The 23,480-nt window shown below is 41.0% G+C and overlaps 1 protein-coding gene across 4 annotated transcripts in view; it reads left to right on the top strand.

The window, feature by feature from the left end:
- Window positions 1-23,480, top strand: part of ARHGEF12 (Rho guanine nucleotide exchange factor 12) — a 73,695-nt gene that overhangs the window by 32,065 nt on the left and 18,150 nt on the right. Inside the window, exons 4-27 of one of the 4 annotated variants that reach the window (XM_035345996.1) lie at window positions 565-621; window positions 7,522-7,620; window positions 8,071-8,120; window positions 8,932-8,989; window positions 9,683-9,861; window positions 10,496-10,573; window positions 11,209-11,328; window positions 11,915-12,049; window positions 13,236-13,307; window positions 14,087-14,179; window positions 14,783-14,893; window positions 15,391-15,489; window positions 15,739-15,781; window positions 16,180-16,285; window positions 17,082-17,219; window positions 17,718-17,750; window positions 18,509-18,626; window positions 19,326-19,431; window positions 19,668-19,880; window positions 20,341-20,470; window positions 20,747-20,782; window positions 21,409-21,563; window positions 21,828-21,974; window positions 22,721-22,806. In XM_035345996.1, coding sequence (XP_035201887.1) covers window positions 565-621; window positions 7,522-7,620; window positions 8,071-8,120; window positions 8,932-8,989; window positions 9,683-9,861; window positions 10,496-10,573; window positions 11,209-11,328; window positions 11,915-12,049; window positions 13,236-13,307; window positions 14,087-14,179; window positions 14,783-14,893; window positions 15,391-15,489; window positions 15,739-15,781; window positions 16,180-16,285; window positions 17,082-17,219; window positions 17,718-17,750; window positions 18,509-18,626; window positions 19,326-19,431; window positions 19,668-19,880; window positions 20,341-20,470; window positions 20,747-20,782; window positions 21,409-21,563; window positions 21,828-21,974; window positions 22,721-22,806 — 2,462 coding nt within the window. The remainder of the gene's footprint in view (window positions 1-564; window positions 622-7,521; window positions 7,621-8,070; window positions 8,121-8,931; window positions 8,990-9,682; window positions 9,862-10,495; window positions 10,574-11,208; window positions 11,329-11,914; window positions 12,050-13,235; window positions 13,308-14,086; window positions 14,180-14,782; window positions 14,894-15,390; window positions 15,490-15,738; window positions 15,782-16,179; window positions 16,286-17,081; window positions 17,220-17,717; window positions 17,751-18,508; window positions 18,627-19,325; window positions 19,432-19,667; window positions 19,881-20,340; window positions 20,471-20,746; window positions 20,783-21,408; window positions 21,564-21,827; window positions 21,975-22,720; window positions 22,807-23,480) is intronic. The other 3 variants (XM_035345997.1, XM_035345999.1, XM_035346000.1) reach the window with 3 other exon arrangements.

Below are 23,480 nucleotides of genomic sequence, written 5' to 3'. Positions count from 1 at the left end.
GGGGAGGTCTCGGGCTCTGAACTTGGTTTGGAGAAAGAACTCTTCAGAAGCAAACTTCAGGAATCTTCTGATCTTAAATTGATGAAAGTAATTCCGATTCGAGAGCTCCTACCTGGCACCACTGTACAATGGTTATGATCTGGTCTAACAGATGAACTCTGTACTGCAGCCTTCATAAAATTCCTTTCTTTTTAAGGGGTAAATTCAGAATGCTGAACCACTGTGCATATGTTTATTACTTACTCTGGAGATGAATGTTACCAGAGTTTCTATGCTTGGACTGTTTTTTATCCAGAATATTTTCTGTAGTTCATAGCCAAGAACTTCTTTTATTGTCTCAAATTCTGCAACAGATTCTTTGTGGTGTTACCTGTGTCTTCATGCTTGTATTATTCACCCCTTACTCCAAGTGTTTCACCTATGTTTTGTTCACATCCTATTTGTGTTTTGCACGATTTAACCTAATAAATCAGTCTGTGTTTTTCATTAAGTTTTTTTTTTTTTCTCATGTTTGGTCTCCATATTTTCTATATCTCTTTCTCCTTTTCTCCTGCTCTCGTGCAGATAGCTCCTCCAAGAAGACAAAGTCTAGTTCGGAGGAGAGTAGATCCGAGACGTATGGTAAGCTAAAGCAGCCGCTGCAGCCTTGCACCTTTGCAGTCTGCTCCATGCTTTCTGTCTGTGCACCCGAGGCTTTTATCCTTTACGTGATCCGCATGGTTGGCTCTGCAGCAAGGAGTGGGGAAACTGGGTTTAAATGTTGCTTCAGTGTATCAGCTTGTAGTTCTTGTAGTGGCTGGAAACTAACCCGTCCATGGCAAGCACAGGCTGGCACCTATGTTCTCCTGTTCTCCGTTCCTAACTGGGAAAACCTGGTGGGGCTGCTGTTCTGGGAGATCTTGTGCCACCGAGTATTTTTGGCATTGTGCGAAGACACGGCTCGTGCTGGACTCTGGAGCTGGAGAAAAGTCTGTGTCTTGCTCTAACTGTAGGGGTTAATCTGGGTGACTGGTAATTCATATTTTGCATTATCTGTAGAGGATCTTTTATCAGTTCCTTTTTATTGTTTTCACAGAAGTGGAAAAAACATACTTGAAAATAATTTTTAAAAATGTAAGAATATGAACTTAAATCATTCCTTGTATGAATTTAACCATTCTTCATTCCAAAGTGGGGCTAGCTTCCCTGGTACTCCTGTTTTACCGTGTATTACTGCGTAGTGAGCTTGTAGGCTGAAACAAATTGGCGTATAACAATTTGGGGCAGGAGTAGCTCCACGTCGTCATGTTGCCAGCACGCTTTGACCGGTGCTGCTGGAAGGAATGTGCACCAAATGGAGCCTGTTTGCTCATCCGCCCTTCTTCGCCTTGCATCAGATACGTCAGTCTTTGGGCTGGGATGCTCTCTCCATCCTACCTTTATGTTAATGGCTTGTTGAATTTGTGATCCCTAAAAAGATTTGCACTCCTATCTTAGAAAATTCAACGTTGCAAGTTTTCACAAGTTGGTGGGTGATCTTTTGAATCCTACCAGCTTCTAAGACCCTTGGACATAGACCGAATCTGGCCAGCACTGCCACGTTTCACGTTTCTAAGCTTGTTTATCCAGCTCTGTCTTGACTCCAGTCATGGGCTGGCTTTCATGTCCTTTCCTATTTTGTTCTGGTATTTAAAATAGTCTGTGATACCTTCTGATTTTTCTCTTGTTGGTAATTTTGCTTGCTGCATAACCTTCTGTGGGCTTTTGGACAGATGCACTGACTCTTCCAGAATCAGTTTTATTATTTCACTAGAATAAATCTGCCAGGTGTTACTGTGATCCAACTTCTTAAACCAGCCGTGTAACACAAAATAATGCTGTCATAGCTCTGATTGTAAGGAGCACTGAAAAATAAAAGCAAAACAAGCAACAAATCTGTAGAGTTCCTTCTCAACCACCATAGGCACGTTAGCCCTTTAGCTGGCACAGCTTAGGGAGGTGTGGTCTGTTCCTTCTGTCAAAATGAGATTCCTTAACTTTCCCTGGAATTTTGAATCGCACACATTTCTTATTAAAAACAAACCAACCAAACAGGAGTTGTATGACAGTTATGTTCCTCAGGGTGTGAGACTTCAACAGAGACTGTAAACAGGTTTGGAGAGAGCTTCGGTAGAGCTGGAAACTCATCCCAGAGAGACCTGGCCTGCTGCAGCTTATGGCTTCCTCCTCAGAAACAAAGAACGAGGAAACAACCCGCTCAGAAAGCATGTATTTTAGGCTGATGTCTCTGATGAGCTTATGTTGAGGCCCTGACTAGTTCTTCCCTTCGCCAGGTTGATGCTGGCTGAGGACAGCGCAGGTTGACTAGATCCCCACGGCTTGAACCTTCATTAAGTTTTGCCTAATGCTGCTTACCCATAATATACTGGAGGTGCTGTCAGACTATTCTAGTTTAATTACAGGAAACATTTGGTATGCTTAATGGAATGTATCTGTGTTTATACTTCTCCCTCAGTCTGTACAGTGTCCTGGTTTTTCATGTATGGCAGAAAGAAACATGACTTCCTAACTTAAGCCTTCACTTCCCCCAAAGTTTCCTGCAGATGCTCTGTCCATGTCCAGTATCTATGGGAGCAGTTTCCACTCATCCTTCCTTTCCGATGGCCTTTTCTGTTGTGGACCTTGCCCTGCCTTTTGTCTCTGCCCTCCTCTTTTCCCAGGTTCTGTGGTATGTGCAGAGAGGTTTGCTGTTTGCTTTGGAAGGGACCAAAATATTTAAAGACCTGCAAGTGGAAATACTGTACTGATATTTTTCCTGCTGGTGACTGGATGGTAACTGGCTCTTTTTTGGCTACCCCTTGGAAAGTGACTAATAGAAAAGTCTTGAATGACAGCAGGAAAAGGAGGTGTGACTCTATATATGTTTGTTCTTACCTCTCAAAATTCTTAATTAAGGAGCAATAGGCCAGAATTTGAAGAATATAAGCGGCTTGGCTGGGGAGAGTGGTTAGGTAGGGAAATTGTTCTGATAGACAGAAGTTGATTTAGACTCATATCAAACTTAGAGTGAGGTATTTTCTCCCATAAATCCAACCATCTCATATCTGTGTACTCAACAAGGTCTAGCTGATGAGAAGAGAGATTGAGTGTAATTTCAGGTATGCTGTAATTAACTAATTAGTGCTATAACCATCCACAATGCTTGACACCTCTTTCTTGAAATAGAATTCCCGGCTCTTAAACAAACTTGAAAATTGATTATAGCTTTGAGGGTGAGAGGTTAGATATTGGTTACTTGCTCCCTAAAGATACCTTCCTTTATATTTACTAATTATAAGTTTCCAGCCCAGATGCTAGACTAGACCTTCTGCATAGTCTTCCACGTACTGCCTCCAACTCTGGGGGAGGTTTTTAGATGTTTTTTGTTTTACAAATCCAGATTTTGCCCCTGCTGACATGTTTTTAAATGGAACCCTAGAGAATCTGTCCTTACTCTTCCTGTTTTGTTCCTTGCAGTTCTTGTCAGCCTTGTGTCTTTATGTTGTGACCATTTTTCCAGCCTCTTAAAAGGACTCTTGGGAGCCCCTCATCGCTCCCCTTATAATAGCCAGAAACGGCTCGGAGTGCAAGGGGCACTCGACCACAGGGACTGAATGTGTCGTTGCCATGGGAGCAGATAGTCCTATTTTTAATGGTTAAATTACATTGTTCTTTTCTTCTAGAAAGGTTACCAAGCTTTGTTTTATGAATGGTTTTCAGTGCCATTGTTATTCGCAGCCTTATCAGGGCATTATATACTGCAGTAATTTCCAACAGTATAGTTTGTGCTCTGGCTTTACGTGACTTCTGTTACCAAGTTAGTGGAAGAATCTGAAGAATGCTGCAAATATGTCATTTGGTATGAAGAACATGGTGATCACTCGAATGAAGTGAAATTCAGAATTTCATCCGATGAGAAATTGTCTTTATAAAAGCCGATCGTTCTACTTATTTTGTGGAGCAGGGTTTCTGGAAATATTTGATGGAAATAAAGCCTCCCAACCGAAGTGAAACAGTTGGACAGTCTCAAAACCCCAAGGAGTTTGTTTTTGTTTATTGAATGATTCATTTCAAATCGCTATATTAAATTGCATTTTCCCATTGTGGCCTCATGCCTCCAGGGAGGTTATAGTTCACGAGGCTCCTCCCGTGCAGTGTCCCACACAGTTTGATCAGAGGAAAAGCCCCATTATGTTATGGGAGATGTAATTCATGGCTCCCTTCTCTCTTGCGAGTTAGGTTTTCAGAACGAACTCCTGCTGTATTTGTTATGCCCTGCTGGGGAAATGAATTTTCGTATTTAATTGAATAGCTTCCAAATAGTTAGGATCCGTAGAGAAGAAGATGAATCATCTCTTAACTGAAGAAGTTCATGGAGAATCAAAATGTATGGCGGGTCTGTTGAGACAGTCATTTTTACCATCATGTGTAAGCGACCTGGAGAGGCTGGGACTTCCTGCAACCCAAAAGGCTCACTTGTAAGGGGGCTGGAGAACGGGACACAACGTCTCGGAGGGAATAGTGCCACCTATTGAAGAGTTGATCGTTTTAGCTTTTTCACTAATTCCTGTTCTTCTGAGACTGGTAATTTCTAACGGCTTTCACTTCTGATCTTAAACCTCTAACTACAGCTAGTAGCGGCTAATGCAGTTAGCTGCTTTGCTGCACTCATGGCTTGAGTAATCGACAAGTTTGGGGAATTGCAATATGCATGAAGATGAAAAAGGATTTTAAGGATTTTTTTCTTCTACAAAATTTTATGAATCCACTCAAAATACCAATGTCTGACTTTTTTTTTGTACTTAAAACATAGTCATAGTGATGTTTCCTTATTTCAATATGCTGTCACGTGAAAGTGAATATGGGACTCAATTACTGAGTTGATTTTGAATGTTGTCAATGACGAGTTCCTTTGACCTTGTAATTTTTCTTACACTTCAGCTGGAAAAAAATAAAATGCCTTGGTAAGGTTCTTCAAAAAGAATGACTCATGATTTCCATCCAGGAAACACTGAGAATTGGAACACCCAGGCAAAGAATGAATGAATCGTGCATCAAAAGCTGATTGCCGCTTGCTAACGGGGGCTCTTCAGTGTTGCACCAACCTCGTAGACTTTACTTGAAGTGGGTGAAGTTGCTGCTCAGTGTTTTAAAGCACGCGTTCCTGTAGGTACTTGTGATATCAAGGCATGGCAGTAACAGCTGCTGAAAACTTCACAGTGCTTATTCTTGATCTGACATGAACAAATACAGGGAAGAGGCAATGCTGGAATAATTTGTCAGCCTAATTTCTGTTAACTTCCCATTGTAAAATTAAAAAATGCTCTTGGGTGGAATTGAGACTTGTGGTTTGAAACTGATCATTCCTAAAACATAAGCCATACTCTGCCAGGCCAGCTTTTGTTGCATCTCCTAACACATTGCCTCTGCGTTGGCATCACGTTAATTCCAGGAGGAAGCTTATCAGTACCCTAGATCCAAAGGTTATTGGTTCTGGTAAAGAGAGAAATTCCGTGGAAGAGCAGCGAGTACACAGGGCTACGCTGTGCCTTTAAGCAAGGAAAGTTCTTATGAGTCAAAAGATTAGTTAGTGTCTTACTCATAAAACCTGCACGTCTGGCAGCAAGGTTTAAAACGAGCTGTTTTTATGAAATAGCATATGTTCTCTTTCCCACACCCCACCCTGGGGCATCATTCTTGTGAAGTGAGACTTGAAGAAGCTTGGTCATATAGAAAAATGGGCGGTACAAAAGGGAGAGGCATGTTCTTTCGCTTGAGCATATAAAGAGGGTGTGAGAGGTGGTGTTTTTTTCCTCTCGTCTGCTTTCCCCTTGCATCCATTCCATCAACTTGCTGCGGATCGCAGTGGGTAGTGTAATTTGCTTCTCCTTTATCAGCAGAAGGGGAGTTACTGGGATGGGATTCTGTGACCAGATGGCTGCAGAAGTACTGGGAAGGAACCTTTTCCACTGCTCCCACACCTGTCTTCATGTATGCCATGCTCAAGGAGAACAGGGCTGACTGGGTGGACAGTGTTTTCACTTGAGGCTCTTCATTTCCATTAGGAGTTGCTCCAGAGACATAAAAGGAGCCGTGCCTGGTACGGGAGTGATTTAAAGCATGGATGTGACTCCACGATCTCTTACAATTCATTCCTTAAAAATGATTCCAGCAGAGACAGCTTTGCTGGGGCAGCATCTTCTCAATTTCCTTTGCCCCCTCCATGCTAAACAACACTGCTACAATTTTGGCATCTGCTGTGGGAGAACTCCAAGTCTTTCTTGAGATGCTGGTGTCAGAATTTTGCCTGATGTGGCTTTAGAAATGAAGAAGCAAAGCAAGCTGTTAAAAGGAAGGCTGATGTTTAGTAGCTAGTGGTTTCTGCTATGTAAATAAAAAAAACATCCTTGAAGCATTTTGCAGAGTTCCTAAAGTTGCTTTTCAAGATAAAGGCTCCATTGTGGTAGGCTTTTGCAGCTGCTCTTAGGGAAGTGCTCTGCAAGGAATACGCTGGGGCTGCTACTTCCTCCCCCGCCCCCCCCCCTTTTTTTTTTCCTTGTTTCATTTTCAGGTGAACAATAGACATAGCTATTGGACTAGATGATCGTAGAGGTCTTTTCCATCCTGAACAATTCCATGACTCTGTCTAGCACTTCACCTTTTCAAAGTGCTGCACCTCCTGAGTACGTTTACCTCTGCTGTCTGTTTATGTTCACAGCATACTGAGGATTCCTGGGAAAAAAGACAATTTGCCTTTGATGTCACACAGCAAGTTAGAGGAGGAGCAGATTCAAACTCAAATCTCCTGGGATTTTGGCCCAGTACTTAGTCCAGTAATAGCTCAGTGGGAAGCACAGTCTTGATTTCAGAAGACTAGCTAAGTGTAGCACATGTGGCTCGTACTTCTTTACTGCTACTGATCTGCTTCTCTTGAATATTCTCACCTGGAACAGAAGGTGCCCTGAGACGAGATTTTTGTAGTATTAGCACAAGCTAACTTTTCGGTGTTAGCACAAGCCACTTACATTAGTTTGAAAGATTTGTAACCTGTTTATTTATTAAAAGTAGCTTGTAAAAATTGTTTGGTGCTTTTGGTGGTGTACGGGAACATGACAGCCCCATGCTGCACTTTGAAGACCTATTGATATGGACAAAGGGAAATTGTGCTCATTGGTTCGTGTACATTGCTGCTCCTCTTTACAAGCTGCTTTTACCTCAAGTAGTGTCTGATGTGCCAGAGCTGTCTGCATCTCTGCTGTTGTATATCTCTGTTTTGTGTAACTGAAGCAATAAGCTTGACCTGTCTTGACATTCCTATCTGTTTCTGGACTGCTGCCCTGTTTCTGTCTCTCATATATTTTTCCCTCTGTTGTCTTGTACCAGTTTCTTTCAGTGCTCTGTGATTATCTAGGAGGATAAGGTTTTGGACTGATGCCTAGCTTGTGTCTCTTTGTATTTCTCTCCTTCTCTTTCTTCTGCCCTTTCCCCACCTTTCTTCTGCAGGTCTTGTTCAACGGTGTGTTATTATCCAACGGGATGAAAATGGATTTGGGCTGACAGTCAGCGGAGACAATCCAGTCTTCGTGCAGTCCGTCAAAGAAGGTAAGCAGACATGCTAAATATGCTAACCAGAGAGCAGCCTAGAGGGTTTTCGTGTGAATCAAAGAAATATGTGCATGAGCTGGAGTAGAAAACTCCAAATTCTTTCCTTATGGGTGGGATGGCTGTAGCTATCACAAACTTTGGAATAGATGTGCAAGGACAAAGAGTGTCCCGCTGCTGGGATGCAGTGAACCTCCTGTGTCTGATGGATATGGAAACTGACCTCTTGCAACTGAAAGGAAGCAAGTTTATGCCTGGTAAAGTGGTGGATTGTGGTTTGGCGTATCCACTACAAAATGGGAACAGAACTACTTTAGTGTAGATACTCAGAGATGTTAATCTGACAAAGAAAGAAGAAGCTTGGGTGAGTATGGGAAGTAGCTTTGCTTGGAACTACAGAAGCTATGATTTTTATTGAAATTGGAACTAAATGGTTTCTTGCCTCTGTAGATGGAGCAGCCATGCGGGCTGGAGTGCAAACAGGTGATAGAATTATCAAGGTAAGGGCATCCACATCATCCGAGAAATAGATCCTTTGTATTAAATGAGCTCTTTCCCTGAAAGCAGGTCATTAATGTCTCTGCACTGATGTTTGCTTTTGCCTGTGGGATAGAGGAATGGTCTACGCTGTTCTGGGCATGTACAGTAACCACAGAAAGCCCTCTGCTGAATGTTAGTTTTGTTTTGGAGATCACTCTTATTTCAGAACTTCATTGGCAAGTTCAGTTATCACATGTACAGAAAAAAAGAAGTGTCAGGGGAGGGGAGCAGTGTGTTACTGATAATTACCTGCAAATTAATGGTCGTCTTGGATTTCATTGTTACTCACGTAACTGCACCCCAATCAGTGTTCTCTTTTAGTCCCAAACAACTAAGAAATCAAGTCATTAGCTAAAAGGATTATCTAAGGCAGTGCTGCAAAATGATGGCCATGCTAGAGCTGCTTTGACACAGACAGAGCTGTGATTTCAACCAAGCATATAAATTAATGAATAAAATTAACTGCCCTAAATTTCCTTCTGCCCAGTCAGAGGTGGGTTGCTTTCTCATGCTTGGTTGCTTGTTTTTCTTTGCTACGTGTGTATGGTTTTCTTTTTGTAGAGTTCTGCTCTCCGAGATAAACTTAGAGGGAGAAATTGTTTCTGTTAGTGTCTTGAAAGACATAGTAATAGAGATGAGAGGAAAAAAATACCGTTGCTTGTTCTATTACATTCATTATTGTGTTGTGTGTGGGGACCCAGCGGGATTTTTTCCTTGGTTAGAAATCAGTAGCTAACCACTGCTTACTTTCTTTCTCTGTCGTATCCCCAGGTGAATGGCACTCTTGTAACACACTCAAACCATTTGGAGGTGGTAAAATTGATCAAGTGTAAGTAAAGGCATGTTGCTATTTTTGTCACTGTGCTCCTTTAAAAAGCACGAAAGGCATAATTTTAAAGGATCGATGATTGATTCAGCTATCAAGTGACAAGGACAATCACATCCCATGCTGAGAGATAAAGGGTGTGTGTAAAACAGGCAGTAAAGTGAAACATGGGCTAATTTTGACTTGTTGGACTTGAGCTGATCCATGCTTCTGCAGTTTCTCCTTCACTTGGTGTTTGAAATTACGCTTAAACCTTGCCCACGCAACTTCCAGTTTTGATTTCACCTTAAATGCCACGGCTATTCAGGCACTATTAACACAGATTACTTCAAGTTGCTTACAAAGTACTGACATTTCCAACGGAAGTGAGTTCTTGGTTGATTTTCTTGTACTATAAAGAAAGCGTTAGCAGTTTCTTCCACCCCAGCACAGTTTATTTTGTGGTGGGAGCGTGTGTGTACTGTACATCTAACCTGGTAGGTTAGAAATTGCCCTGCGTTTTCGTTAAGGTTGGCTATCGTGAAAGGTTTTGTATTACCTGATAGTTAAATGGAGATCTCTGAAACTGGGCTGACAGTGCTCAGCGGTGTGAAGAACAAACAAATGGAGAATGGTCTGAGTTGCGTCTCTAGAGGTGAGAACCTTAGAAATCTGCAAGTGTGTCTGAAATACGTCTTGTTCTTGTTCTCCCTGCAGCGGGTTCCTATGTAGCTCTCACTGTTCAGGGGCGCCCACCAGGGTCGCCCCAGATTCCGTTGGCTGATTCTGAAGTGGATCTGGCAGCGTTTGGGCATATGTGTCCCGTCATGACATCGCCCCATTCGCCTGGCACATCAGGAAATGCAGAAAGGATTACTAGCCCAGTGCTTATGGGGGTAAGATTGAAAGCACTCTTTCCAAAGAACCAGTTCAGCAGTGGAAAAAATGTAGTCATTTTTCTCAAAGGAATTGTTTTGATCTTCTTGCACAAATAATAAATTGGAATTGCAGTATTTGTCTGGCCACCCAGCGGGCATTTAATCACATGGGGAAAAAACATGTTGCAAGGAAATATCCTGTCCCATCTGAGATAATGCAAAGACAGTTGAGAGGTTATTCACAGGTTGTCCTTGAGATACACTGCGGTTTGTGTGGTATGAGTTAACGCGGTGTCTGCTCAAAGCCAGGCATTCTGTAATTTCTATTAAAAATTGGGCTGTAAGACATGCAGACACGTGACAAAGAAGAGTAAGGAAAGCAAATACACAAGTGTTTTTTATTCTTCTTTCCTTCCTTCTTTCCTTCTTTTTTGTTTAATGTTGATAACTATGTTCAAAAGTAGAAGTGAGTGAGTACGTTCTACATAGGATAGGATTTGCAGAAACTTGAATTGCCTTTTTTTTTTTTTTTTTTTTGGGGGCCCATGTTTAGGAAGTAGGTGGAAAGCAGGCACATCCATTTTCCTTACCTTCCTTCGCTCCTTACAGCTCCACCAAAAAACCTGACCCTTAATTTCTCTGTGTTTTCTAGGAGGAGAATAATATTGTCCACAACCAGAAGGTGGAGATTCTGAGAAAGATGCTACAGAAAGAGCAGGAGCGGCTGCAGGTACCGGAGTTGTTGCATGTGCACAGGAGGGGTGGAGGGAAGGGAAGGGGATGATGTGAATTAAAAAGGTGGGTTATTGAATCACTATTAAGTAGCTTATTCAGCATTCCTTTGCACGGCTTGTGTTTCAGTTTAGCTTTTCTATATACTGACCTAACATCAGAGATCTGTCTAATTGCTTGGACTGGTCAACTCTTGAATTTTTAATCTTTGACAGGATTGGAAAAAAATTGTGGTAGTTTAAGTGGAAACGTACGTAGCCGGTCAATGTGGCCTAATCCTAGGACATGTAAGCATCTTTGACTAACTGAGTCATTTCTCACTAGGAGCAACAATTGGCACCGTGCTCCTTGGTGGTGCTGAGTTATTGTGTCTTCAGCTGCATGCTCAGTGTGGTTGTGATTAATTCAGTAAATCTCTAGAGTGGATTTATCTTCATATGGCACAAGGCAGGGGAGAGCTGTATAAAATAGACATTCCATAGCAGTTACTTGGTATGACAGTAGGTGTGCAAACATGCTGTTATTATTTTAGATGTGTTAATGGAATGAAGGTTAGTAGTAGGCTAAGATCAGTTGTAAGCTTTGATGTTGGGCAGATACTGAGTGATGAAAGCTCATAAAATTACTTTTTAGTCTCTGCAAGAAGAGTATAGCCGATCATCCAGCTCACGACTGCTCAAAGAGATACAGGAAACAAAGAAGCACATTACTCAGCTGCAGGAGCAGCTGTCCAAAGCCACAGGCTGTACTCAGGTAACAAAATGTGTCAGGCTTCTCTCTGGTATGTTCTGGTTGAAAATTCTTGGGAGATGATGGTGTTCTGGGCAAGCAGGAGCTCCCTGCCACGCTCTTCAGTGCTTGCACAGACAGATTGCACCCTCTAGAGTTGAGACTGGTAATTAGGCTGGCAGAAGCTGTCAAGTAATTCAGTGGAATGTCAGTATGTGAAGTGGACTTTACAATGAACTTCCGAACAATCTATGAAGAACTGCTTTTAAAGCAGTAAGTGCAGATTGTGAAGTATATTACTTTGTCAGTACAACCTAGAAGAAACCTGTGTAGTCATTCTTCCACGAAGAATAAATAACTGGAGGCTTAAACCAGTCTTTTTTTTTTTTTCTTTTTAAAGTTGTATTATCTTTCCTCTTCCTGAAAACTTGATGTGATTTTCTATTGTCTTCTGTTAGAAGAACATTGCAACATTTTAAAAATACTTGAAGGAAGTTTAATAAATACTGTGGGCTGTCCAGGTTTTAAAAGAGCTAGTGTTTGAGTATAATAGTCTCTTGAAATATTTTACTTGCTCTGTGCTGCTCCCAACTCACTTTTATCTTTCTAGGATGGAGTTCTGTCCTCCAGGTCCGTGACAGAATCACTGCAGATCAGTGAAGTGGAGGCAGAGAGTGGGGATGGTCTGAGCAAACTAGATTACAGCAGTGACAGCCCGTCCCGACCAAACAGTGACATTGCTGATGTGAGTACTGAATGACTCCATGACTTTGTTTCTGTACCTCTTGGGTTTGCTTTTCTTGTGCAGATTTTTTAAGTTTGTGTTGTTCTGTGTATTATAGATCCGTAGTGTCTCAGCAAAGGTGTGTAGTGCTAGAATAGGCTTCTAAATACACACCAGAAGTATTTCCCTGAGGAAGCATACTATATTGGTTTTCCATTAGGGACTGAGAAATAAATAGTGTGGGTTTTGGGTTTTCATCCAGGATTAGATTTTCCTGGCACACTCCCTGTAACCAGACAAAGAAAGATGGATGCCAGCATCTTTCTCAAAACTGAGAGATGCCAATTAGAGTATCTTTTAAGAGCATGTTAATGTTCCAATTGCGGTAGCTGTGACTCAGATCCAGTCACTGGGCAAGTTGCCATGAAAGTGAGAAAGAGCCTTACTTTTACCAAATAAGCTTCAATTATTGCCAACAGTAAATACTCCTAGTCTGTTCACTCATCAGTTATCAATCTGTGTGCTCGTATGGTCTCCTTATTGCAGTGCCTTAGCACCTAATCCTTAATTAAGCTGCTATCTGATTAGCGCAAAGGAATTGAGACTCTGTACTTGCACTTTGGCCTAAGTTTGTTGTTTAGCTTATGGAGGTGGGAGCTAAATCTGTACGAGCAGTTGGAAGGGAAAGGAAGATGGGTCAGATGTACCTCCAGAACACGAACACAGATGACTCTATTTTGAAACACTCCCTCACCAGCTCCAAATCTGGCTAAATGTCACTCGTGTTTGTATATAATAAATGCAGAATAGAATTCATAGCTGTCTTCCTTAATTCTGTCAGAGTTGTTGATGATTAAGTGATCGCTGGAGGTGGTTGACACACCAAACTTTCAAGCATTTCAATCCAAAGTGATGCCAAGAAACTTAAGGACTGGGGGCAATGGAAAGCTCTCGAAATTTATGGAGTCCAGAGTTCTACAGTTCGGGTGAAATAACTGCATGCATCAACACAGGCTGGGAACCACCACGCTATGTGGGAGCCCAGGTGAAAAGCCTTGGTTGTTACTGTGGGCACACTGAAGATGAGCCAACAGCTCGTGCTTTTTGCAAATAAAGCCAAATGTCTGCAGGGCTACATGAGAAAGAGGATTGCCAGGAGGTGGAGGGAGGTTACTAGCCCACTAGCAATTACTTTCTTGTTCCCCAGAGTCCTCGCAGTGGCCTGAAGGAGCGGGTTTATCTGGATGAGAGCCCAGAGAAGACTGAGGTTCAAGATACTGTGAGTCCAAACCATAAAAAATAACGACAGCATCTCCTGTAATGGGCCCGTTAACATCTTGTTTTCTCCCGCTTTCTAGATGAAGCACACATAAACTTTGCTTTCGAAAATGAAATGCAATTAAAATTGTGCAGGGAATGTTAATTAGCTGAATAAATGTTTATGGAGCTTAAGAGCAGGCCCATTTAGAGACGAGAAATAGATAATCAGCAGTAAAACAGCTGGACCTAAAATAGCTGGTGTACATATTTTATTCCTTGAGCCCAACCCTAGATGAAAACCAGTCTTTAGGATATTCAAGTAATTATAAAGCTGCTATTATCAGGGATGGCCTCGAGAATGGATAGAAGTGGAACATAGCAGGAAGCTCTGAGCTATCTGAAAGTACTGCTGTCTTCCACAGGATGACTTGTGAAGTATTTTTCCCTCATTTGCATGACTTTCTGAAGTCATATTTCTCCATTTGTACAAAGCTGTCATTTGTCACATGCTCCATGTTTAATGTACTCAGAAATCTGCAGATGATGCAACTGGTTTTGAGTCATCTCATTTGGCATTTCTGAATGCTCCCAACTTGGGAGGAACGTTCTAAAGGGGATCTCGCAACTATAAACTCAGACAAGGCTGAATAAAGGCACATGGGTTTCTTCTGCAATTTGAAAAGAAGAACTAAAGTGATGGTGATATTTTTGACTAGGTAAAGAAAGTTTACTGTTCCAAGACACTAACAGCACGGTACTTTTCGTCCTTTCCCTTCTCGCACTTCTGACTCACCCCAGGATTCTCAGTCGAGTGTTGGAAGTCCTTCATCCCGCATAGGGCCTCAGATCATTGGAGCAGAGGATGATGACTTTGACACTGAGCAGGAGCAGGTGGGAATGACTTTTAGCTCTCAGCCACCCCTTCTCCCTACCTCAACCGCAATTCTGTTTTTTTTCTGTGCCTAAACTGCAAGGACTCCATTGCTTCTTTTTATTTAACACTTCATGTGGTGAATTAAGAATTAAGGCGTATGATTCTCGTTACTGCTGATCATACCAAATAGTAACACTTGGGGATTTTATGACAATATGCTGTCTTTGATTTCTGTTACTCTTTCTTCTTACAACTTCTAGCTTTTTCGAAAATCATTTGCCTAATTTGATTGGTTTATTAAGTTTCCATTAACAGTTCTGCATTATTGTCACAGCAGTATAGCTGCTATGGCTTTTGGCATACTTACTCTGACTTATTTTAGCTCTCCTTTGCTCTGAGCTATATGTCATTATATTGTAGTCAGTGTTCAGCGGTGTATTTTAAAGAAATATTCCCATTGTAAACTCTTCCTGGGATGTTAGAATGGCATTGCAAAGGCTCTGGAATTGTTCAGTTTTTAATTAAACAAATGAGGAGCTAAGCTGTAGGAAGAAGGTTGTTATTTTTTTTGCACAGTAGCTTTCTTGAATAATTCAAATAGTTTCCTTTTATCTCTGCAGATTAATGGACAGTGCAGCTGTTTCCAAAACATTGAGCTCCTGAAATCTCGCCCAGCTCACCTTGCTGTTCTTCTGCATCATGTGGTGTCCCAGTTTGACCCTGCAGCATTGGTAAGATGTTCTAGAATTGTTTTCGTGGTCAAAATTTGTAGTCTTAACCAGAGTACTTCAGGATCTCCTTGTTCTTGTGTAGCATCACCAGTGACCCTGCTGGATCAGCAAGGAGAGAAATACAGGTCCTGTGCATGAGGGTATTTCAGATAAAGGAACAGAAGGATGAGGAGAACTGTCTCCCTTACACTCAGCTGCTTACAAATAAATATTTAGCTCTTGAAAGCATTTAATTCCAGCCTAAAGTAGTGGGATTAGTTATCTACAAGGACGGTCTGATCTCCATCTCTCTTTTCCCTTCCCTCCTCCACTGATTACATGGGCAGCCTAACTGACTAGATGAGGTCACCTGTGCAGTGTAGGTGGCTGAAGGTAACTAGGAAGTCTCTCAATCCAGCAATGCTGAATTCTTTGAAATAGAGCAAAGAAAGATTTGAGTTCAGTGTGTTAGAAGAGTTCTCATGGTATCCCTTAATTTCTTCTCCTCTTTCCCACAGCTGTGCTACCTTTACACAGACCTGTACAAGCAGACCAACTCCAAAGAGACTCGGCGTGTCTTTCTTGAGTTTTACCAGTTCTTCTTGGACCGAACTGCAGTAAGTTCCAGACCTTTCTCTCATTTCCAAGTGTATCCAGGAAGTTGACTTTTACCACTTTCCTTGTGTAATATTATGCATATTTAAGATGGGAGCCTCCCTCATGATAACTTCAGGTGTTCGGGTTGTAGGTTTTGTTTTCTGAGGTGATTGTATAGTATGCATTGTGTGTTTAATTGGGGTGCTGTTTGTTGTGTATGTTCCCCCAGTCTTTTTTTTTTCTTTATTTTTTTTTTTTCTTTTTAACAGAATCTTAAAGTTCCAGTTCCAGATGAAATCTCCGTAGATCTAGGTAAGGCACTATCTACTTCTGCAGCTTCTACTGTTCAAGGCAGTCCAAGGAAATTTCTGAAATGTGCTTGAAGTTACTTGAGATATACATTATCATGTGTTTACAGCAAGAGACAAATAAATATTTGTTTCTTATGGAGGGCGTGATGCATGCTGTAATACATGCATTGATAGCGAGAAGCACTGGCCATATTGGCATGTGTATTTTTGAGTCTAATCCTGGATGTGACTAAATCTGTTTACACTTAATGCTCTAAAATTCATATTATCAGTAAGTGAAAGGCAAAAGGGTACTCTTGGATGAGTTAAGGATGTGTACGAGTGACTTTGTTCTAAGGTAGCATGGACTACTGCTGTTCTCAAAAGGATAATCTGTTAACTTTCTCTTCTGGCTTGCAGACAAAAGAAGGCCAGAGCTCATTCCTGAAGAGCTTCATCGCCACTATATACAAACTATGCAAGACAAAGTCTGTCCAGAAGTTCAAAGGAATCTGGAAGACTTCAGGTAACAACAGTTGCCTGTGCAGTTTTAGTTTAATTCATACCTGCCCTCAGTCAATGTGTCCATTATGGGGGAAGTCCAAACTCAAGGGACGTAGTAATTCACCTCGGACTGAATAGGAAGATGGCACTGAAGAGGGCCTACAGGGTCACCCCGACCAGCACTTGAATGTTTTTTGACACTGTGCTGCAAGTAGTTCTTTGCAAGATCTTTGTTAGAGATTCGTTTATTTATTCCTAGAGGTTATTTTAGGCAATTTCAGAATATTATGACTTAGGTGATGTTACGTGAATCAGTCTTACTAACTGTGTTTGTAATCAGTTTCTATCCTTTTTAATTTTTGCTCTCCTTTGGACAAGAAATAATCCACTTTAGAGAGCTGTCATGAGCATATGGTAGAATTTTAATAATTAATACGCCCTTTCATGTACAGTTGCGAGCATTCTGTGCCAACGTGAGATGCTGTAGCAAAAGATACAATGGGCTTTTTCACACCTAAAAGTGTCTCAGTTCAAGTAGATGCTTCAAATGTACAGCCTGGGATACTGCAAAAAGAACAACCACTTTTGCTTGACCATTGCCATGGCTACCTCTCTTGATAAATATAACTTCATACAACTTCATTAGCTTTGTTTTACAGCGAATGCAAATGTTATGGAGAACTGTGAGGGCCTCTCCATTCTTATTCAGAAACCAATAACGCAACTCGCTTGACATTCTGAATGTCAAGAGGTTGCCTTTCCTCGTTAACAAGTCAGTATTCAGTTTCAAGTGATGCTTCTCTCTCTCTGTATTTCAGGCAGAAACGTAGTATGGGATTGACCCTGGCAGAAGGAGAGCTGACCAAGCTGGATGCAGAAAGGGTTCGTGATCGGAACGCGGTGGAGAAGGAAAGAGCATGTGCAGAACAGATTATTGCCAAAATTGAGGAAGTCTTGTGAGTATCAGCAAGTATAATTGTGGGAGGTAAAAACGGTTTCGCCCTGAACCTTACAGCAGCAGAGCAAAGGAATTAATAACTAGAAGTAATTTTACACCACTACATTTATATTGCTTCCCCATTTTGCTACCAACATATATTTCAGTAATGATAGCAAAAAATACGTTAATATTGAGCTGAAGTCCATATATCTTTTTAAGGGAGGCTACAGTTCAGATAGCAGAGTCATGCTTCTGTTGTTGTCTTGTTAGGTCAGGGTCCTTCTTCTGGGTTGTAGAAACCTATAGTTTCCTAACCTTTTTTTTTTAAAAAAAATCTAATGTGAGCTGAACCCAGTTTTCCCAACTGAACCTTCATTTTTGTTTCCTTTTCCTTGGGCTTTCTTATATGCCAAAGGACACTTTGAATACTACTGCTGACACTCTGGGTGGATATGACTGGCTGTTAATTGTTAGTTAATTGTTGTTTCCTTTTTACATTCTCTCTTGTTTTTAGGATGACATCTCAGCCTTTGGAGGAAGAAAAGAGGTAATGGGAGTTGTGTGGGCTTAGTCTGAAGTAAGAACCCCGTTGCTGATGCTTGCTCTGCTGGCTCTGTCTTTGCTGAACAGAACAAGGCAGCCCTCTGCTGGCCGTAGCTCCAAACTCTCATTTTCTAAGTCTGCTGGCATAATTAACTTGATTTTGAAGTATCAGTCTCGTTTCCAGCCTCTCCTTGTTGTGAAGTTTCTTTTGTTTCAGACCAGAAAAAGGTCCTGTTTCTGAGAGCTCATCTGTTTCTTTGGTTTGGTTCTGTAGTTGCTTCAGCCCAGTCTAATATTTATGTGATGCCTTGCCCTGTTCACTTTGTTTGGCACCCTACAACTAGCTGATGAGCTTTTACTATACTCATTACAGCTACTAGACCTTTTACTGTTAATGATTTTTACTGTAACTCCTGTTATATGACTTCAGATATATACTTAGTGTATGAGCTTAGGACTGTCTGTGTAATTCTTAAATATATGTATATTTATACCTCTTAGGCTGGTACGCCTTTCATAAACTGCATCTGTTATTTACAAGAGGATAGATTATAATATTGGCTGAGTATTTTCCAATGTACGTAACACATAGTTTCATATTAAAACAAACAAACAAAATCACTCAACTTCTTTTAATCCAGAAGTGGTTCATTTCTCCACAGAACCTTTGCGTTTGACCTATTTCATTTTCTTGACAAGATGGATTTTCCCCAGTACATTTCTCCTTAACGTCCATCTTCTTTTCTTGTGTTTATTTGGCAGTTCCACAATGCAATACGTGATTCTTACTTACATGAAGCATCTGGGAGTCAAAGTTAAAGAGCCTCGGAACCTGGAGCAGAAGCGTGGCCGTATTGGTTTCTTGCCAAAGATCAAGGTAGTAGTGTTGCGACCAGAGTGCATTTGTTTAAAACTGTCTGACATGGGTGCTTCAGTAGAATTCAGAATAGACTTTTGCGTGACACATTAGAAATTGGTATGATTTTTACAGTCTTCATTGCACCAACAGGATATAGCATTATCAACCTGCACAGAAAACCTAACGGTTGAGATTGAGTTGTACATATGTTTTCAGACACCTCAATTATAAATTAATTACCTTCCTTTTCACGGTTCTAGACTTATTAAAGCTTTGGGTGATAAATGTTTTACTTATTACAATATTAAATAATTTGAGGACCTCATTAAAGCTATCAGAACTCAGGACCTCATTAAACCCATCAGTCTGTTGGCTGGTATGCTTAAGGTTTTTTCTTGAGAAACTTGCCCAAAAACGAAGGCTTAAAACCAGGCTGTGCGTGTTCTTGCTTTTAACAAACACATCTCTTAAGATGCTGTGGCTCCCTGCTGCAAACCCTGGTACACACCACTTGTAGGCTGCCCATTCTGTCATTGCCTGGTGTGCTGCAGGACACTGACCCCTGGATAACTTTATAACCCCCTTTTTGACAAATAAACTTTTCTTGTACCAAACTGCTGCTGCTGTTTTAAAGAATTAGTCAATATCTCAGAAAATAATTGAGCCTGAGGAAATGAGTTTACTGTTTACTCTGCTTTTCTTTGTTGTATGTTAATGCAGCAAAGTATCAAGAAAGAGAAAGAAGGAGATGAAAAAGGAAAGAGAAGAGGCTTTCCTAATATTCTGGGCCCACCGAGGAGACCAAGCCGACACGACAGCAGTGCAAGTATGTCAGACAAGGAAATGTATGTACCCCAGCTACTTGTATGAAAGCCAGTTAGTCTCTGCTGTTCAACAACAACAACAACAAAATAATAGAGACATAGTAAAATGTTTGATTTTAAACCATGTTTTTAAAGACAGACAAATCTTAATGAAAGTAGTTGTCCTGAAATATTTCTTTTGGTTACTGGGAACAGGTAAAAGCTCTTTCAGCAACATAATGACTCCGTGTTTGTTTAGTTGGCAGGGCCATGGAAATACAGAAGCAGCGCCATCCAAAGCACTTACCTACAGCGTCTTCTGTTAGCCCAGAACCACCAGATTCTGGCAAGATGCGCCAGAGTGGGTCCTCCAGTGACGGAACAGATGCACCCTACGCACCTGCCAACCCCATGTCTCCTTTGGCAACGGGTCCCTTTTCATCTCCAGAGGGAAGCAAGGACAGTGAAGCAGGTTAGGATGATACCACTGAAGAGGGACTATTGAAAATTGTGTTGTGAATGGGATATGGAAGGCACACTTCTCATGCAAGAAGCCTGACAAACTGCGACATGTTTCTGTGTCACTAGATGTGATTTTCCTGGGTGCTTAGTCATGTTTTCTGACTTAGTCTGGTTCAAGTCAGGAAGTCTTGTCATGGCCAGAAATTGTTGTCTGGTGGCTTCTGTCATGGTGGCATTGGATCATCTAACAGGAAAAAAAGCATCCCCAGGTGCCTGCCTTTGTAATCACAAGTCAGTATTACCTGGAAACACACATCAGGGGGATTTTTCTTACCAAGCTACGAATTCACTTCCTCTAGCTGTAAGTTGAAATGAGGCTATGAATCAAGAGGCTATGAAGAGATTGTGAAGTTCTCTTAGGTACTCTAATTTGATACTGTTCTTGACATTTCTTACTCATTTTTTTGTAGGCTCAAAGCAGACTGGAGAAGCACCACCTGCTAATGACTGTGTGGATGGCACACCCCGCACACCTAATAATACTTTTGAATTCCCATCTCCCTTGGAAAACCTGCCGGAGGAGGAGGGAGAATCTGAGAGGTAACTGAGTGTCCTTCTTGCTTGGATGGGGCAGTGGGCAGGCTTGCTGGACAGGCTGTTGGCAATGGTGGATTTGACAAGGGGTGTTGAAGCCGAGTCTATAAAACACTAGCACACCGTTTGCATTAAACATTTTTTGTAGAAGAAGGAAATGCTGGTCTGTGGCCGCTCTCAGGAGGGTGAGGCTGAGAGATGGCCAAAACATCGGGGTTAGGAGGTTCGGCCTTTACTCTTGCGTGGTTCCCTCATAATCCCTTTCTTTCTTTTTTTTTGCAGAGTTGTCGACATGGGAACACCAAAGCCTTTTCGCAAGTGAGTATGCTTATAACTGTTTGAGCTTCACTGGATTTATTGAGATTTTAATAGGTTATAAAGCTGAATGCTGCAGCGTTCATCGTTCTGAGCCAGTACAATTGCCTGCCTGATCTTCCCTGTTCTTAAATAACTCGTATATGAAAAGAGACATTGGCATCTGTGTATAGGACAGGTGGAGCAGATCATATGCAGATAAAATATTTCACCCATAGATCAAAGAGCTTAAGTGTTTTATCTACTGATTTGAATTGATGGGCTATGGAATTAAGATTCCCAGGTTTTCTTTGTAAGTATGTATGTTTCTGTTAGCTCTGTATCTGCAGATAAGCAGAGGAAAGAAATTGTAACCTGCCCTTTCACTGGCTTGCTATTCGATCTTAAGCAAATTATTTTATCTGTGTCATTAAAAGGAGGTTTATGAAAATACTCTAAGAACAGATATTCACTCTTAGTTCTGTAAAGGGCAAAATTACAGACTGTGTTTGTAGCTTCTGACATATAACAGCTTACTGGAGAGCATGTTCATAATGCTTTACAACTGCTATGTGTACTTAGATTTTTCTCTTCTTTCTGACATCCATGCCTGAAATGGGAGTTTTCTGACCTATTTTTAATCTTCTTAGGATGGACAGTGTCGGTTTTGCAGATGTACAAAGTGAAGATGAGCTGTATGATTTTGACACGGACATGGACCCTCCCAACTGGCAGCAACTTGTGAGCCGGGAAGTGTTGATGGGGCTGAAACCCTATGAAATCAAGCGCCAAGAAGTGATTAATGGTGAGATGAGTATTTTTTTCCTAGCTCACCAAGTGCAAAGTTAAAATCTTGTCTTGCAGAGCTTTGGAGTTCTTAACATCTAAAACAAGGTCTCTTTTCACCAATCTATCCAAAGTAGTAGCCATGTATTACTTTTGGTTTCCAGAGTTCATGTGTGTGCAACTTGTATTTGCCACTGAAAAGTATCCTGGGAAGAGGCTGATCCCACAGTGCTACACCTCTTTAAGTCAGTAGTTACAAACCTGCCTTCCCCTCTCTTTTCAGAGTTGTTTTACACCGAGAGAGCTCATGTCCGCACTCTGAAGGTTCTGCATAATGTTTTCTACCAGCGTGTCACCCGGGAGGGGATCCTGAACTCCAGTGACAAACGGAAAATCTTTTCAAATCTGGAGGATATCCTTGGCCTTCATGGTAAGAATAGCTGAGGTGCTTTTCAGCTTCGCAGTTTCAGCTAAAATTCAGGATACAAATATCTGAAAAATTTATGCAGGTGAACAGGAAACAAGAGGCAGCTTCCTGTAACACTTCTTTTCACACACAATTCTCCCATTTCTAATTTACAAAGATATTTTGATAAAGAATGCATGCGTCCAGTGTTTCAGATGCTTGCTTTTTTGTATCTGCTTACGCAGACTTTCTTGTGCTTGTTCACATTTTGATGAAAAGAGCAATGCTTTGATGAATGGTCTTTGTAGGCCAATGCTCAAAAAGTTATAACTGTTGTTGAAGGAATTATGAAAACAAGTGAAAGGATTAATGTCTTGCAGGTGGTTTTGAAAAAAAGAGAAAGGGCTGTTCAGAGTCAGAATTTCAGCTCTGGCACTGAATACTAAGTTGTAAAATGTTAGGCAGGTGGCTTGAAGTGTGTTCTACATTTTTCTTGTGTTTTTAAAAGGTCAGTGATATTGAGCCTCAGGAAAGATGAGACTGGAGAGGTTCTTAGGGGTCATTTGAATACAGGTGAGATAGAAGTGCAAAGGAGGAATATAACTTTTTGTAGATATTCTGCTAAATTTATTATGTTGCAGGATACTTTAACCAATTGAAATAATTCTAAGTCTAGTCTTTTCTTCAAATAGCTGTTATTTTAAAATAAATGCTGAAAATCAAACACAATTTAATCAATATTAATAAACTCTCATTTTTTTTCCCCTAAGTTGCGTTGAATGATCAGATGAAAGCAGTCCGAAAGAGGAACGAGACTTCTGTTATTGACCAAATTGGGGAGGACTTGCTTTCTTGGGTAAACTCCATTTTTTATACTTGAAAATATGTTTCATATAATGGCAAATAGAGTCAGAGGTTAATGAAGGTCATTCCCAGCTAATAGGAACTGAAGGTCTGAGAGTTGTCATTTCTATGGAGCCAACACAGAGCTAGAGAAAGAGAGTTGAAGAAAAGCAGGAACAACTCATAGGATTTTCATTTGTCTAGAGACAGAAGTCACGTAAAGAAGAAAAAAACATAGCCTCTTGATGTGTTGGTAGAACAGAAGCTTAGTTCTGGAGAAGTAAAACGAGAATAGGATTCTGAAAAGTAATAGCACCATTTATTGCAATAATACTGAAATATGCCTTGTGTTGCCTGTGGTGCAGTTAAAGGTATTTTAAAATACTGTTTTCCAATCCTAGAATTTACATAGCTGAACCTCTTCAAATTTGTAGGGCTGTTGCAGGCATCATTTCAGATTTCTGAGATCCAAATGACGAGCAGGAGTGATGTAAATTCTTTTTTAAAAAAAAAAACACAAAATCATCTCTCTTGAGAGTCTTCTGTTTTGTTGTTTGTTTTCAAGCCCACATAATTTAGGATGGAAGATTGATCTGCTTATTCTTTTCAGCTGTTCATGCAGAAGTCTCTTGTGAATTATTACTTTTTTAATCCCACTGCTTGTCTAGTATTTCAGGAAGAAAAAAA

The sequence above is a fragment of the Oxyura jamaicensis genome, chromosome 24 (assembly GCF_011077185.1).
Source record: "Oxyura jamaicensis isolate SHBP4307 breed ruddy duck chromosome 24, BPBGC_Ojam_1.0, whole genome shotgun sequence".
NCBI lineage: Eukaryota > Metazoa > Chordata > Aves > Anseriformes > Anatidae > Oxyura > Oxyura jamaicensis.
This window is presented reverse-complemented; position numbering and strand designations above follow the sequence as displayed.